Source organism: Musca autumnalis, unplaced genomic scaffold, assembly GCF_047663935.1.
Source record: "Musca autumnalis isolate F117 unplaced genomic scaffold, ASM4766393v1 scaffold_4, whole genome shotgun sequence".
Lineage (NCBI taxonomy): Eukaryota > Metazoa > Arthropoda > Insecta > Diptera > Muscidae > Musca > Musca autumnalis.
The window spans coordinates 172,676,430-172,695,417 of record NW_027411977.1 but is presented as its reverse complement, the minus strand read 5'-3'; the positions used below and the strand labels follow the sequence as shown (position 1 = coordinate 172,695,417).

At 33.2% G+C, this 18,988-nt stretch overlaps 1 protein-coding gene across 2 annotated transcripts in view; it reads left to right on the top strand.

Annotated features, from left to right (window-relative positions):
* P5CS (Delta[1]-pyrroline-5-carboxylate synthase) overlaps positions 1–18,988 on the top strand; it is a 268,880-nt gene that overhangs the window by 240,549 nt on the left and 9,343 nt on the right. The window contains exons 9-11 of one of the 2 annotated variants that reach the window (XR_012412190.1): positions 2,547–2,804; positions 2,867–3,256; positions 4,688–5,568. Coding sequence is in view for 1 of the 2 variants with exons in the window: in XM_073980203.1 (XP_073836304.1) it covers positions 2,547–2,804; positions 2,867–3,092; positions 18,346–18,624 (763 nt within the window). In the remaining variant the exon portion in view is untranslated. Of the gene's footprint in view, positions 1–2,546; positions 2,805–2,866; positions 3,257–4,687; positions 5,569–18,345; positions 18,625–18,988 lie in introns of those variants that run through there. The other variant, XM_073980203.1, reaches the window with a different exon arrangement.

The window sequence follows — 18,988 nt, the reverse complement described above, 5'->3', positions numbered from 1 at the left end:
GAGAAAAATTGACACCGTATTTCATAATAGTTTTTCATGCTCTACACGGCTATGTGGTGGTATTTTTGATATTTGGAAAAAAGTGCAAAATGTTATATCCCTAATAACCACTACAACATAGGGAATAATTAAGAATTATAACAAATCAGAAAAGAAAACAAAAAGGGTAAAAATCAAAGACAACAAATGAAAGAAACATAGAAGAATAAAAAATAAATTTCCTTTAATTTTTATACCCTCCACCATATGGAGGGTATAATTAAATTTGTCATTCCGTTTGTAACACATCGAAATATTCGTCGGAGACCCTATAAAGTGTATATATTATTGATCAGCATAAAATTCTATGTCGATTTAACCATGTCCGTCTGTCCGTCCGTCAGTCCGTCCGTCTGTCTGTTGAAATCAAGATACAGCTCGCAATTTTAAAGATAGAGAGTCAATATTTGATACAGAAGTTTTTATTACTTACAGGATGGTTGGTATTGAAAATGGGATATATCGGTCCACGTTTTGATATAGTCCCCATAGAACGGTACCTCCTGATTTTCGGTATTTTTAAGGTTTTAGCTTCATTATCAAACCGAAATGGCTGAAAGTTGGTAATTAGTTTACGTTGGTGATATAAAACTTTCCCCCAGAACTTTGTCGGTATCAGTCCATGACTTCAGATAGCCCCCATAGAACGGTTCCTCCCGATTTTCGGTAGTTTGAACGTTCTGGCTTCAATATTCCACCGAAATGGCTGAAGTTTGGTATTTAGACTTCTAGTTTCGAAGATATCACGACTTTTTTATAGGTCTACTTTTAATGCTCTATCTCTTCTACTTTCGGAGATATCACGACTTTTTTATAGGTCTACTTTTAATGCTCTATCTGAAAGTTGGTATGTAGTCTTCTTTAAGGGTATACAAATTTCCCCCAGAATTTTGTCGGTCCACGCCTTCATATAGCCCCCATAGAACGGTACCTCCCGATATTCGGTATTTTGAAGGTTTTAGCTTCATTATCACACCGAAATGGCTGAATGTTGGTAATTAGTTTACGTTGGTGGTATAAAACTTTCCCCCAGAATTTTGTCGGTATCGGTCCATGCCTTCATATAGCCCCCATTGAACGGTTCCTCCCGATTTTCGGTAGTTTGAACGTTCTGGCCTCAATATTCCACCGAAATGGCTGAAGTTTGGTATTTAGACTTCGTGGGGGTACTCAAATTTTCCCTTTAAATTTGTCGGTATAGGTCCACGCCTTCATATAGCCCCCATGGAATGGTACCTCCCGATTTTCCGTATTTTGAAGGTTGTGGCTTCAATATTCCACCAAAATGGCTGAAATTTGGTATTTAGTCTTCAATGTGATATAAAACAGTTCGCCAGAAATTTGTCTGTACAGGTCCACGCTTTCATATTGCCCCATTTCGTCGGTATAGGTCCACGTTTCGATATAGCTCCCTTAGAACGGTACCTCCCGATTTTCGTAATACTGAAGATTGTGACGTCAATATCCCACCGAAATGGCTGAAATTCGTTATTTAGTCTTCCAAGAGTTATAAAATATTCCAGAAGAGTATTATCAGCATACGTCTTCCTATATCCCCATAGAAGAGTACTTCTTGATTTGCGGTATTTTTTAAGTTTTAGCCACATTGTCTTACCGAAATATAGGAAATTTGGTATTTAGTCTTCTTTGAGTCTAAAAACTTTCCGTCAGAAATTTGCCGGTATAGATCGACGTTTTGAAATAGCCCCCATAGAACGGTGCCTCACATCATTTTACCGAAATTGCTCAAATTTAGTATTAAGTCTTCTTCATACACGAAAGGAAACTAATTATTCCATTTTACTTCAATACAACTTGTGGTGGGTATAACAAGTTCGGCCCGGCCGAACTTAACGCCGTTCTTACTTGTTTCTTTATATTTTCTTCTTCTTAAGATCTTCCATATGTTTCGTCAGCGAATCTTGGTCGCGATTCGCATTGCATAAACACTTACTTTAGGTTGGTGATACGCGGAGGATTTTTAGGCGATATCGCCTGCGACAAATTAATCGACCAGGAGAATCGCGAATTATTCTTAGGCGATAGAAAATGTTTGCAGGGTAGGTATATGTATAGAATCACTTTCTGAGTCGATGTATGCATGTCCGTCTGTCCGTCCGTTCGATTAAGCTGAAAAACTGCGGAATATAACTTTTTTTTATCAATAGGAAGAACGCTATTGCTTTTGGTGAAAATCGGTTCGGATCTGGATATAGCCGTCATATATATTTTCGACCGATTTCGATTAAAATTGGAATTGGTAACTGAATTTGGCCTTTTTTCGGTCGATTTCACGTATAGTCGGCCCCGCCCGATTTTGATCCTTTCCTTACTAGTTTATTTTATGTTTTTTGTTGCTCCCATATCTATTTGACAAATCGTCAACACACATTGGCTTTGTCGTATTGTTTGTGTGTGAAATATTAAAATTCAATATAGTTACATATTCTTCCTTACAATTTTAATTTTCTTCCTTTAACATTTCAAACAATGTGAATATTTTACAGAATGTTGGTCGTGTGCTAAGACGCACAAGATTAGCAGAGAATCTGGATTTGACACAAGTTACGGTACCCATCGGTGTATTATTGGTAATATTTGAATCTCGCCCAGACTCATTGCCACAGGTGGCTGCTTTGGCAATAGCTTCTGCGAACGGTTTATTGTTGAAAGGCGGGAAGGAAGCTTCGTACAGCAACAAAGCCTTAATGGAATTGGTTAAGGAAGCTTTAGCCACAGTCGGCGCAGAAAAGGCTGTCTCATTGGTACGTATTGTAATTGCATTAACTATTTAAGCTTTTTACCAATTTTCAATGATTATTGGCAGGTGTCAACACGTGAGGAAATCAGTGACTTGTTGTCAATGGATGATCATATCGATTTGATTATACCACGTGGCTCATCGGATTTGGTGCGTAGCATTCAACAACAATCTCTTCACATTCCAGTTTTGGGACACGCTGAAGGTGTTTGTCACGTTTTCATTGATAAAGATGCAGATGTCAAGAAGGCACTAAAAATTGTTCGTGATGCTAAATGTGATTACCCAGCGGGTGAGTTGTTATTTTTACAAATGTACATATGCAAACATATGCTTCAATGCACGCATGGTTTAAATATATAGGCGTATTTACAAAGAATTACATATTCAGGGCAATAACGAAGTAATTATTCGCGAAAATATTATCACCTTCCATATTTTCGTTATAATTACACTGTGCAACACTGGAAATGCAAACAACTTCTAATGGACATTTTCTGAAAGTACATATCGCTCATTTACTCAAAGAGTGACACATTTCAAAAAATCCAGTTTCGAAAAAAACTTGTTTTAGCTTGGCGATCGAAATTTGACTTCCCAACATAAAATGATTCTTGCACAAAAACCAAAACAACTACATGGACCATATTTTGTAAACAGGTAGCCTGATATTAGTGTTAAATTTATGCGCAAGGTCAAGCATGATTTGAAGTGTTTTAGTCCTTCATAAACTCAAAAAACTTTTTTGTTGAATTATGCCATACTCGTAGTAAATGTCCTGTAACTCGTTGAGTTTTATAGATATCGACACAAGATAAAGTAGAAGTTGCAGAAAAAATAGAAATTGCTAACTCAGAAAACCCATTTTTTGAGTTATGCCACTCTTCGAGTAAATGAGCGATATGGAGACTACAAAAACCTTAATTGGGTTTTGTGTTCTTAGATCGGGTTTAGATTTTATGGTCTCATCTAAACTGACCTAAAATGAGCCTTTTTTCCAGTGATTGGACCTTTATCTCCGAAACTAATAAGAATTTTGCTTTGCAGTCTTCAGCAATATTGTAGCCGTAAAGTAGTAGAACTTATGTGTCAAACAGATGAACTAGGAAAAGCTGCATCTAGAGCATCAAACTCGTTAAAATATAGAAAAGTTTACATAATTTCTGAAATTCTGGTCAGTAACAACTAAACTGTTGGTAGTTGAAACAAGTAACCATTCTAAAAATTTTTCAAATAATTTGACCATAAATTCTTCAGAACATTCTGAAACTCTAAACCTGTTATTTCACGTTGTTTAAGGGGTATTTCATAACATACCTTTTACAAAACTTTTTTCAAACAATGTTCACACAGGCTGTTTAGTCTCATGTTGGGGACTTCAATGAATTATTGAAATATTTACCAAATTGTTGTTGAAAAATTTGCTATAAACAAGGCGATAGAGGCATTCTACAGCAACATAATGTTTTGAAGAGTTGTGTATTACATTCCAGAGGATATTTTCCCAAAAGCTAACATTAAGAAGAATTTAACATTTTGGGAGATACGCTTCGAAAAATACACAAATTATAGAATTTTTTGATATATTATAAAATTTGAGGCAATAAATGCAGTTTTTCGAGTTCACTATTCCTCCAAATATTTTCTTCTTGCTCTTATATACAAGTTTGCTGCAGATGTCAAAACAAGATTCGTATTGGTTTCAGAGATAAAGCCCCGATTTGTTTTAAAAATTCGATATTTAACCATGTTTAGATGATGCTATAAAAACCGAACCCGATCTAAGAAAATAAAACCCAAATATGGTTTTTACCTATTGGTCCTCTACTTTCATAAAAATCTGGACAGAAGTTGTTTGCACGCGATTGGCTCAAAAATGTTGCACAGTGTTATTTTCGACATTCACTTATACCCAAAAAGTGAATATGTTTTCCGATAAGATATAATAGAAGTATCAGATTACCTTGAAACAGCAATAATCGTAAATGGGCGGCTATTTGGAAACATTTTTTGTGCCATATAAAAATTCTTACATTCCTCACAATGGTGAACTGTTTTTAACGCAAATAAAAATTCGCAGTATTGCAAAGAACAATGTTTTTACTCTTTCAAAAAATAACTATTTAGGTTTGTCAAAAATTTCTATCATTCTCCATATGAGAGAACGTTTCTATTACAAATCACACCATTACAAAACAGCCAATAAATGTACGGTTTACTACATCCTAATGAGTACTGAGGAATTTGTACACTTTCGTGAAAAATACGAAAGAATTCAAAAAATTTGGATGTTTTTTTTTCACGCAAAAACGGATATTTACCAATAAAAAGAATTAATTTCTTTTCTTTAGGTCTGTTCGATAACCCAAAAGTGTGTACAAACTTTTACAGAATGTTGTTCGATAACAAACTTGTTCAATAAAAGAGAAATTAGAAGTAGTTGCAAGTACATGCAAGAACTTGCAAATACTTTTTACTTGCGAAGTTATCGAACAGGCCTATTATATACATTTACCAAGATTTACTTTGGCGGCTGCAATGTAGCATCGTTTACAGTTTACATGAAAAAATACATCGATCAAAACCTATTTCGATAAAATCCATCAAGAACCATGGATGTTCATTTACAATCTACTATTTTTGGGATAAATCGGATACTGCTCTCATTTCGCCATTTTTTTAAACCTCTGTTTCCGCAGAACGCGAATAATGAAAAGTTTTTCATCCACAGCTAACGCGATTAAATCCACGATATTGAAAAAAAAAAACATTTTTCTATTTTTGCATAGTCGTTTCCGCCATTCTAGTGGATGGATTTACACGATATATGGTTTATATGATCCGGATCGCCCAAATATTAAAATATCTTGGGGTTTTAGTACACTCAAATTACTGTACCCAAAAAAAAAAAGGATTTTCTAAAAAATATCGCATTAAATTTTGGCCTTTGGCAGTATATTATTATGACGCTGAGTGGGCTACATAGTCAACATTATCGACCAAAACTTAAGCACTGCCTCAGTACCTTTTTAAATGATAATTTTTTAAGAAAACAAGCATATTTATATATGTTTATATATAATTCGTTGCGTAACACAATGGTTTCAATCTGGAATTTTTTGGCCAAAACTATAATTTTTATGTTTAAAAAGTTTAATTTTTTGTACAGGATAATAACAAACATTTCAAATCAACCGAAAATAATTAGTTTTTGTAAATACCGTTAGTTGCCGTAAGTTAGTACAGTGTCAAAGTTGCCACTTTTTTGTACAAACATAAAAAAATTTGTATTGTAAAATATGCTCCTTTTGTTGTGTTGTGCCGTAGCATAAATATACAGAATTGAGAACAGTGTTGTTATGAATCGGGAAGCTGATGATGGGTACTTTCATAAAATTTTTAAAAATAAAGAAGAAAGGTTTTAATTTAGCGTAGTAAAATCCATGTTTGTATGTATATTGAAAATTATTTTTTTATATATTTTTATATATATTTAAACTTTATAAAAAATTTCCAAATATGTCCACCGTCAAATCGATTTTCGAAGCTAGCAGGGAATGTATACTAATAAATTCAGATGTAAATTCTTGCTCAAATTTGCCACAGTTAAAAAAGTGGATTTTTGTATTTATAACAGTAATACCCACATTTATCAACCGATCAACTTTAAAATTTATATTTCTGCGATTGAGAATCCAGAAAAAATGTCTGTATAATTTTTTTGAAAATAGGTCCACCTTTTGTCATAGCCCCCATATAACGGTACCGCAGAATTTACGATATTTTGTGGGTTTCAGTGACACTTTATAACCGATTCGGCTATAATTTGGTATTTCGAAGTTTTGGAAGGTAAGAATCCTTCGTATCAAAAATTATTAAAATATGTCAATGTTTTGGTTTAGACCCCATACAACGGGACCACCCTATTCAACGAATTTTGACCATTTTATGTAATTGTGGGCGAAAAAACTTAAGACCATAGAGCGTAGGCATAGATGATATTAAATTATTAATTTTTAGGCAAAATAATTAATTTTCGCAATTAGCTTTAATTCTCTAAATACTGAAAATGGGGTGGTACTGTTAGATGGGTCCACACGTGGGCCCAGGTCCACAGTTGTTGGTGGAAACGTTTTGTGGCCACTAGGAACACTAAGTACAAAATTACAAGTTATTTATTAGAAAAATGTGGCTATAAGGAGGCTTTACCAAAACATTAACCGATATTGTTCATATTCATCCAAAATGATAATACATCATTTTCTGGTCAAATACAAAATCGCTTAGATTTAGAAATTAGCTATAGGACGATTCATAAAAGGGCATTAGAGGTCGGCTTATTCAGTCGGCGACCAGCAAAAAACCTTTCAAATTGTGAAAAAATGAAAAAGCCAGACTTGTACCCATTAGAACTTGAGTGTCCAAAAAATGGAGGACTGTGCTGTTTTCTCATGAATCTACGTTTAAGTTAAAGTATTCAGTTAAAGTATATAGATACCGATTAAATCCTAAATATTGCAGACAATATTAGATGCGGCATCATAATGGTCTGGAATTGCTTTTCGGGCCAAGGTATTGGACCAATTTATAAAACTGATGGAATTATGGATCGTTTGAAGTATCGTAACGTATTAAAAGGTGTTTCGTTGCCTTATGCTGAAGAAGAGATGTACTTAGATGGACATTCCAGGAAGATAACGAGCCAAAACATGTATCGTAAGTGGTTCTAAAACAATTCGACAGAAGTTCTCTTTGGCCTGCCAAATCCTCTGATCTTAGCTCTCGATTGGGTCTTGTGGGAGATCGTTAAGTCAAAAATCAAGCGAAAAAAATTATAAGTCTGGGAAGAAATATCGCTTGAAATAAATAATAATTTGTGTCATCCAAAATAAAAGATACGCAAGGAAATATTGATTTCACTAATTTTTTATTCCTTAAATTAGTTGTGTTCTAGTTTTTAAGACTTGTATTTGCGAAATAAAATGCTTTTTGAATTTTAAATTTTTGATTAAATTCAGAATTCCTTAAGTTTGAATTTTCTCACATTGTTTTCTTAAAAAAATATCATCAAAAAAATTTACTGAGGGTGTGCTTAAGTTTTGGCCGATACTGTATCAAATTGTGCGTTATCGCGAGTATTTTAATCCTATCATTAGTTTTTTGAAATACCCAAATGCGCGTGGCGCTTAGATAAAAAATACAACACCTACACTCTGGTTTCAAAATGCTAACATCCATACAAGGTGGATGTAGTGGAGATTTTAAAAAATGATACATTAAAAGAGCAATGTTCATTTTGTATCTTCTACTTTTACTTTGGGCATATATCAGTATTTTAAACGGTTTAACCAGCAATCATATATCAACTTAAAAAACTCTTTTGCTTCAACGTGTTTTTACCTATTTTTATTAACATTTGTAGTCATTTCATTTAGTCCAACTATAGTTATATTTTATGGTACACCACATTATCTCGCAAATTATAATAGTGCAAACCTTGGCTTCACCTATCTTGATATTCTTGACCAGCATAACATTCTAAGTTAATTTTACTATGTCCATCCGTCTGCCTCTTGAAATCAAGGCCGACAGAAACAAATGAATATTTGTACAGTCATTTGTAGTAGTCTTAAGATGATTGGTGTTGAAAGTTGGTCAATTTGTTGATACATATTATGGCCCCCATATAACGGTACCATTGGGTGGTATCTTGAAGATTTTAATGTAATATTTGGTTCGAGTGGTCTTCCCGAAATTAATTTCAGTGCACGTTGGTGCCTATACGTTATTCCACGTATCTTAAACCTAAACATAAAAACAGGCGGAATTAGAGAATATTATATTGAACATAAATAATAAATATTGAATCGAATTTTAAATAAAAATAGTACTTTACATTTTAAAATAACCGATAAAAATTTTAATCATTTATTCCTTTTTTGGTAAATATGCAATTTTTGAAACTGTTATTTAGCAAAGTTTGTACGATTTGTAATTTATGGTACTCCGTAGAATCCATGTTTATATGGAAATTTATAACACACAAACATACATATCGCTCATTTACTCAAAGAGTGACATAACTTAAAAAATGAGTTTTCTGAGTTAGCAATTTCTATTTCTACGACTTCTACTTTATCTTGTGTCAAATTTTCATGTTGATATCTCTAAAACTCGACGAGACACAGCTTAATTTCTACGAGTTTCGCATAATTCAATACAAAAGTTTTTTGAGTTTATGAAGCACTAAAACACTTCAAATCATGCTTGATAATGCACAGAAATTTGGCACTGATATAATCTTTTTAACTTGAAAATTCAAATTTCAGTCGCCAACCTGATTTTTCGAGATATGCCACTCTTTGAGTAAATGAGCGATAGTACATTTCAACTTGATCCCTTTTTTGCAACGATACCATAGAAATTTACAGATTTAAATAACTGTTACCTCCTAGTTCTACTCATGTGGTGAAAATGAGATAAAATAACTTTTAACATGAAGCCTATGATGCTCGAAACTATTTATGTCATATGTCTAATTAAAAATTTTATGATTGTTTTTCATATTGCAAAAGTTATTAAAATTTACTGAAATGTGCTACTTTAATAGAATATTACAAAATTAATTACGACAAAATACTTATGGTAATATTTTATATGCATGTTACAAAAACATCGATAGAAGTAGAACACAAATCTAACTACAAAACGTGTGGTGGTATTTAGCAAAAGCTTCAAGGTACAATAACAAGTAAATGAGTTACAATGTTGGTATTTCATAAAAATTCAATTGCTTTTGAGATTTTTCCATGCATAAAAACTATTTTCTCCGAATAAGGGGAGACTTTATTCATATTAAAAATTGCATTCCCGTTCTATTTTTATCTCAATGATTTACTGTCCGATAAGCATAACAGATAAATGTAATTCTCTTACTAAATTGAAATTTTTAGCACAGCAATAGATTTGGTTTTTTGATTATGGATATATAGCTAATGGGTACTTTACACGATATGTTAATATACATATTTGTTGTCACTTTGTATATATGTAAAAAACATATCGTGTAAAAATGTATTATTTTGCTGGAGCAATGCTTTCGGATTTGAAATTTAAAAATTTGCAGCATAGCACAACAATAATTTTCGTTTTGGAAACAGAAAATTGACACAGCACAGCGCACAGTGGATGCGCTCAACGACAAAAATCAAAAAAATTATGTAATCATTTTAAGAATTTAAAAATGCCAACCGCTTCTTAAAATTCCAAATTTTTCGAAACTTAATTTTGTTTTTCCATTTTTCGCTGTTCTTAAGGAGAAAAAGACTTACAAACATGACAAATATTGTAGAAAAAATTTATTTTAAAATGAGAATAAAATGTTACTTTAAAAGCAAGTTTCTGAAACAAATGACTGTTATTCAAGCATTAACTTAAGCTTAATATTTTAGTAGACTGTCTAAGCTTGGTTTTTCTTCTTATAACAATTCCTCTAAATTTCAAGGGTTGTCAGATATTTAGGTTATAGTAATGGGCAAAACGAAAACATTCAATGTAGATGTATGGATTTCCTTAAAGTTTTAGTTACTTTCCAAGCATATGCAAGAATCGTCACTAGTACCAAATTGAAGTCATGGGTCTGCAGATTTAAAAACTGTTTGGACTTTTTGCGGACATTTGCGGTTTTGGCAGTTATGGCCAAAAAATGTAGTCAGTTATTGGATGCTGAATTTATATTTTTGGAATATTTTAAGTAATTTCCTTTCTTACATTTAAGTTCAATATAATGTTTTTTTTTTGCTATTATCGATTTATTTCATGATGGTAACTTGGAGCCGCACTGAAAATTCGTGAAAGAAAAATAAAAGGTTTTGGGGACATACACTTTAAAAAATATTTTTTTTTTGTTTGGGACACTCTAATGTTGCAACACGCCAAAACGTGGAAATTTTCCCGCATTGAAAACCAGAATACGTTATTTCAGGTAATTCTGCAGAAAATGGTGTTTAAAACTGATAAAGTATCGAAAATGGATGGTAACCCTATATGTGGTCAAAAGTGGTCCGATATCACATTTCTCTATAAGGTGGTTTTCTTCTTATTAAAACCCATTGGGTTTGAATATTTGGTTAGCATCTGCCGAAATAAATCGAGATATAAATCATGGAAGTATACCAAATCATGGACCAATATCGAAATTTTTTTGCGGGGAGGATTACTATGCAATTAGAACTGTTGTTACTTGATTACAGCAAGTTCGATTGAACGAAGTGTTGGTAATTGTAAAATACTTCAATTCAGGATGATTCGTTACATGGGAATCACGTGAAAACTTGGACCTAGGACTAGAAGTATTTTGTCACACCTTCTCATGTAAGTGCCACCACTGTGCAGTGGGAGCATATTTTTACTGATATCACTACGTTGCTGGCAGCAAATTTGAATACTGGAGGCAGGTTAAGGTAATAAGTTAGATTTTCATGTAATGGGTGGTACCATTTGGCATATTTTATAGTTGGAAGATGGAAAAGGGCTACATACATTAACATATCGTAACCATAAATGCCCGGAGACATAAGTAAAAAATCGATAAGTTTACAGGGGAAGCAAACAACTTTATAAAATGACAACGGCTTTATGAAAAAATCGCAAATTTTAAGCATTATATTTTAAGACAGATAAGGAAAAAATAAAGCTTTTTTTTAGAATTTCAGACGCTGTGTGAGTTACGTCTTTTGGTATTGTTTTTATAAATGCCAAGAGGCGTAACTTACAATTTGTTGAGTATACATTTGAAATAAATGAAAATAATAATATATTTACAACTGACTTATTGGTCCACACAATTAGGTAAACTTTAAACTAGCACCTGAAGGTGTAGGGTTAAATTCCCAGTCTTAAGGGTGACATTTCAATCGACCTCAATATTCCAACTGCCACTCTACAATCACTTGGAATTCAGTATTTTAAACCTTGCTGGTGTTGAAATTTCTTTTTTGAAACTTTTAGCCTTTGTGTGTACATCTGAGGAGAATCCACTGTTTCAAAATCTCCGGAAGTCGTCTGTGGTAGAGCATGGTAGTTTTTTTGACAGAAAAGTTTCGTTTTTCTCCGAAACTATTTGAGTACCATTAAAATCCGTTGATTTTATCTAATCACTAGCCTGTTCTCTGTTATACCAAGGGTTGACACTCTAATCGTATTGATCTTAAAAAATATATCTTTGTATTAACCGACGAAAACTTTGATGCTCATAGGACTTATTACGTACATCTTTTTATACCTTACACTATAATGTGGAAAAGGTATTATGAGTTTGTTTTTACGAAAATTCATGTAACACCATCGTAGACCCCCATGTGGTATATCATTTTTCATATCTCAACGAAATAAAACGATTTTGAGATGCGTGTCCGTCCGTCCGTACATTAAAATTTGTAATCAAACTACAGGCCGCGATTTTGCACCAATCGTCACGAAATTTTGTGTGGAGGTCGGGTTCTGGCCAGAATAGAAACGATTAGTTTTTGGTGATGCTCGTAAAATGTTTAGGGCGTGAAATGGACCAAAAATAAAATTTTTATCCGATTTTGAAACGGCTCTGTAGTTCGAAATTATAGTCTGATCGCCTCGAAATTTTAAGTAAGCTTTGGGTTTACCAAAAAGAAAAGGGTTGCAATTTAACATGATGATCAGATAACATTTAGGGTTAAATGGACCAAAACTTTTGTGTGAAAATTGCTAAAATTTTTATTCTAATGACTATACATTTATTTATTGCTTGAAGACATGTTCCACAAACGTAAGTTATATTTGAAAGAGGAAATCTTGACTTTTCCTTGATACAAAGTATGCTGATGTACGTGGTCAGATAGCAGAGTTACAGCCTATTTTTTACAGGGATCCCACAATTTCAATTGTGCAGTGTAGTGTTCAATACTGACAAATTTTTGCATGAGGTAAGCTTTTTGGTCAAGGAAAATGCCAATAAACTTTGATAATAATAGGTTAGTATTTAGCGGAAGAAATTGTGGGAACAATATTCAAATTTTATTTTTGTCCCAAATTTTTCTTCCATTTGGGCATATACCGACAAATTACTATAGCAATATATCGGTTAAATAACAGAACTGCTGTCTAATATATATGTTGTAAGTGGATTCCTTTATCGTTATGGTTTATTTGCAAATAACTGCATTTACCTCATGCAAGAAAACGTCGCAATCATTATAGAAAAGTTTTTAAGACATTATAGAGAAATTACCGGATTTTCAAATTGATGCAAATTACAATGCTGTACGGGGTCTAAAATTTGTGTCTTTGGTAAAAAGAAATTAAATACCTCGAAATATTGGTCTTTTTATACCTTAGCCTTTAGGCTAACGAGGGTTTATACTTTGATAGACCAAATATGAGCCTAATCGAAATAACGACTTATAAATCCAACTATGTTTACAGGAAATTCGTTTCAGACAATTTGGAGTCGATTTAGCCCTGTGTGATATGGCATCTGTGTTTTTGCGAAGAGTATGTCCGAGGCAGCCATATTTCCTCGTTCTGATGTCTTTTTCGATTCCGTCTTGTTTTGTTAATTCCCATAGTCTCTGATTCGTTATGGTATTAGGCCACCATACAAGACACCTGTTCACAAAAGCTTGCATTTTGTTTATCGTTGCCTTAATCACCAGCCATGTCTCGCATCCATACAATTATACAGCAGTTAAAAGCGGTATTATTACGCAATATATTGTTGAGCATTCCAAAGGCATTTCTGGCTTTGGACCAAGGGAGTACCGGCCCATATTAAATATAAACAATGTCATATAGGTATCAAACCGGGAAAATCTGAAAATTAAGACGATGAGGTATTTAGATCACGAGGGTAGACTGCCATCAATAATAATAGGTATTACCTACAGGATAATACGTTTAGGGGTGTTGCTAAATCGACTAGAAAAGTACCAGGACATATTAGTGATAAACAAGGCACCCAGGCCTTAAATCAGGCCACTAAAATTAATTGAGGGACACGTATTGTTCACGAAATAGTCTGATATATCGTATTTGGAGACACATATTCCTTAGGAATGTTTGGGGTACAGATTTAAATTTCAAAACTGCCCAAAGACCCAAAGAAATAAAAACACAAGCAGTATCAATTTAAATATAATAATAAGCTGGAAGTTTATTGGTGATTCTTCTTTTCAAACAACAAAGATATTACCTTTTGTAATCTGGAGTAGTGGCGACAGAGGCCTTTTAATTGTAACGCGTAGACGTTATTTCACGACAAGCGACTAATGACAAGTGATCGCAGAGGTTCTAAGTGATTGCAGAGGATTCCATGTCATATACTAATACAATTACAATTATTCCAGTGAGAGAGAACTCAACAACCACCGCTAATTGGCATCTGCGCTCTACGGTGTCCGCAGAGGGAACGTGCAGAGGATGATGTCAATCAGCATCCTTCATCGACTGAGCTCGGGAAGTTGAGTTGGAAAGTATGAAACTTATACATTCCGCCTCCCTTGATAGACCAAGTGTCTAGCAATTTTTACCAAAATTGGAATATAATTGATCTAAATGTTAGGAAAGAACGTAAATTCAGATTCCTAAGTGAGCTATAATAGTTCAAATTAAAGGTTTTGATTTATTAAACGATTTAATTTTCAATTAGATACTGGATACCGGAGGAACTGAACCTGTGAAGAGGTAACCGAAAATAGACTTCTGGGCCAGCAAAGAATCTAAGATGACTTTAGGCGGTTCAGTTTCAAGTATTTGGGGGGTAGAGATCAGCACCAAGTAGCAAATGTATTGGGCTGTTATCAAAAGAATCTGCCAATCAGGAATCCGAGTTTTCAATTTAGACGGTGAAGTGAAGGTGAGAACAATTTCCCGTTGAATTTAGACAGAACTAATTCCGATGTTTCAACTAGTTTGGCGGAGTTTTTAGGATAAGGGAACTTAAAAGGAGAAGTTTATCTTGGTGTGCCAAATTTAGTTTTATTCGAACACAATGAGTCAGATCTGGCAGGGTGAGTAAGGAAGGTCAATTTTCTTTTTAAACGAGTCGACTTTTGACCTTTGTAAAAGCCGGAGAGGTCTGTGATCTCGACAACGAGGAAGCGAATGCATGAGTTGCAACTGTGTTTGTGGTTACAGCTATTAACAGCATGACCACGCGATGATAAACTCATACAACAATTATACCTTTTAACAATCCAGAATTTATCCTCATACGATAGTTTATTAAACTGGGGGCAGATACGCAAAACATGTCTCTGATTAGGACAAATTAGGAAAGAGCTAAATTATTTCTGTTAAGACTGTCTTTTTATTTTCCAAATTGTAAATTTGTTTTTAGTACAGAGTAATTATATATATATTTTTTTTTTGTTTTATGCCAACCAGCTTTCTTTGTTATGTTATTCTGGTGAGTGTATTGTGTTACAGTTTGTTAGCGAAGTGGTATTCATTTTAGAACTAAATCAAATTCCCTTCTCTCTGGATTAACTACTTCTCCTTAAAAAATAGTCGAAACTAGAGAAAAATTTTGGTATTTATATTTGAACTCGTGTTTCTAAAAACAGTCTACAAATGCACTCTGACGAATGGCACACAATCGCATTCTCCAATTTGTTTTCTCTATTGATGCCGTGGAATTTTTAATAAACACATATGTATATATGTATTGTTTTCTAGCAACCGTATTCCACCTACAAAGTGAGTAGGGTAATACAAGACGATTCCAGAGTTCAATTCAAAAGTACTAAAAATCAAAAGTTTGAAGTTACTTGAGGCTTATGTTACAGTGCGATTTGATTATTGTATTCATAAATAAAATCCTTTGTAAAATGTGAATATGATAAGTGAGGTGGCTCCAAAGTGTGTTATGTATGTACATTGGATTTGTGGGCGTACAAAACATGTTCTAAGTTTCAAGCATTTGTGTAAGTAGACAAAGTTCGCACAGTGCCAAAAATACATGGAAATAACGCGATAGATTCAACATTAAACAGATTTTCTTTATGAACAATACTGTCCGATTTTTCATATATAACTCTCTCTCCTTGTCCAAGCCACGACAAATAATTTTATCATTTCTGATTGTTTTACTGAGTTTCTCCAAAACTCAGTATTCAAAAGTCTAAAAACGTAGATTATAATGTGAATGTCTTTAGCATCTAAACCATTGATGCTCAAAATATTTTGCGCATTAGTCTCTCTGAGAGTGTCTTTCCTTTGAAAAACCACGACAGATGAGAATAAAGTGTACGTATATTGTTGTTGCAGTCACGTTAACGTATATGGATGATCTTGGCTGATCTAAACAGACAGCAACAGTTCAATTCTCATCAAATTAAAATAAATGTCCCTACTTTGTTTTTATGTTATGAATAAAACAAAAACGGATTGTCAAATTCATAAATGATCAACTTTGAATTTTTATACGCAAACCATGGGCGTGATTCTTGTTCTATGAAGATTTGAAATGAAAAATATTTTCTTTATAATATTTTTCTTTTATTTAAGAAGAAGGCTCAAAAATACATCTCCCTAAAATTAAACTGCTCTATTTAATAAAATGCGTGTCATACCTACCTTCTCACCAAACTACGGCCTGTTGCACGACCGTAATACCCAAGGTCAATATGTCAATTGGAAACAAACAAATAATTTGAAAAATTTTTTAATTGTCGATTTATTCTTGTTTCCAAATCATGGCAGAACTACCAGCTAGTGGTATCACACCAGCTGATCGAATATGAAAAGTCAAATCCCTTTATAAAAAAATTATTTTTTTTTGTAATTTTCCCAACAACATAAAGAAAGTTTTGACATAACATATTCAAAATTTTACGATGCCACTACCTTGGTAATTGTGCCATGTTCCAAATTAAAAAAAGTATTACGAATTGTCAAATTGACTTTTATACACAAATCGTATTTAAAAATCAGTCATTAAAACATACAGTTAGACAACAAATGTATTGCACAAATCAACATTGTACAAAATTTCATATCAATTATTCGTTTATGGCAACAAATTATGTAAATACTATACGTTTTTTTGTGTAAATCTTTTGCTACTGGTACTCAAAACAATATTCCATCAAAATATGTATACAAAGGTTTTTTGCGATGTACAAGAAATACGGGCTAAAATAAGAACTATCTACTACTTGGGGAGTGACAATCAAAGAATTGCAAAAATAACCAAATATATGATTTCTTGGAGAATTACCAAAGTAGTATACCTCAACTTTTGACATTCATTTGTGCTTTAATGAGCTTAGTTAACCCAAAATTAAGACTCGAAATGTTCCACTCTAAAGGTACTGGCTCCTCAATTTTCAGTAAATCTTTATACTTTGTTGGAGGATCTTTTTCGAGTTTTTTTTTCATAAAAGTGACCCATTATTATAAGGGTTGATATCAGGGTTTTTGACATATGTATTTATTATTTTATTGTTGTTATATTACATCTGCAATTTACACAAGTAAGATTAATATGTCATGATCCGGCCTTTGGAATGGTGGTAGGTAACTTGTTTGAGCTATATGGATCCCTTTTACTGACTTTCAGAATTAAGACTATTAAATATTTCCTAATTATGTCAGCGGGGATGCTATAATTAATTATAATTATTATATCAGTGCCGAAAAATTCGGTTTTCCAGCTTTTCTATATTTTATGGGTTTTATTGGATTTGGCGCAATTTTTGAGATTTATTATAATAGCAGAGGGTAATATCTACCCATTTAGTAAAAATGAAGTAATTCCAATACTACTGAGAGAGGAAATAGAGCCCTTTTGTATGTCGTTTCAAAATACGGCACTGAGGGTCTATTTTTCCCCTATGTTTTCAAAGCCATAATTGGATTTTTTTGCATTGGTCGATTGTCCAACAATACATATTGAGTCAAATATTTGTTTTTTGTATACTTGTCTGTGAGCGATTGTTCATTGTTTATTGTTAATATGGTCTCAAGCTTTTTTTACCTGTATGAAGACCCTCCATGACGACTTTCTTATCACTGAACTTTATCACATTCAATACTGTTAGTCCATTATTAGCCGCAAAAGTCATAAAAATGCATAATCACTACAAAAATTTGCAAAAATGATTAGTTTTATAGTACTGTTTTTCTCTTCGAGTACTGATTCATTCCCTTCCCAGCAAGAGATTTGCACAAAAAAACCGTATACATTTGTTGTCTAACTGTGTGTATTTAACTGCTGTTCTACTTCTCCAGTTTTGACAAATGTATAATTGAAAAGTTGCTAAGCAATACTGAGGAAATTTGTTCAGTAAAATTTATTCAGTATAAAGACATATTATATAGGTATATTTTGTTTCAATTTAAAAATTGCATTTAGTCTGATGAAAAATTTAAATGCAAGCACATATCTTGATATAAATTCTTAATGTTATTTACCAGAGTACTTCTCCTTCAATACATGCTGCTGATTCCCACTCAATATATAGTTTGTCACATCATTTAATCCCATTTCATTTTGTTTGGTTTTATTTCAGCCTGCAATGCCATGGAGACACTGCTCATCCACGAAGATTTAATGAGTGGTGACATTTTCAATAATGTGTGCAACATGCTGAAACGTGAAGGCGTAAAAATCTATTCGGGACCGAAACTTAATCAACAGCTCACATTTGGCCCACCCGCTGCTAAGAGTTTAAAGCATGAATATGGTTCGTTGGAATGCTGCATTGAAATAGTTAAGGACCTGGACGAGGCCATTGATCACATACATACATTCGGTAGTGGTCATACTGATGTTATTGTAACTGAAAATGGTAAGTTGGTTACTATAGTATTCGAAGAAATAATATTTATAAAAAAACGTAAGTAAAGGCAGGGCAGACATAAAGCAAAATTTTTCTTAAGAGTCAAATTCAATTTGTGAGCATAATTTTTGTAGTCCAAATCTGGAGTGGATGTTTCCAAGTCAGTGTGAGAATATTATAGTTGTTAAATTCTAGAGGGTATTTTGTATTTTCCTTGGAGAATCTCTTGAAGAAGCAAAACCCAGCAAAAAATCCCATTACCAAATAACATTTTGATAGAACATTTTGGTAGTCGTAACTACTAACCCATTATTTTAACAAAGTCCTGTCGAGCTGAATATCTAGTTATTCTTTGGCCTCTGCACGTCAGAAT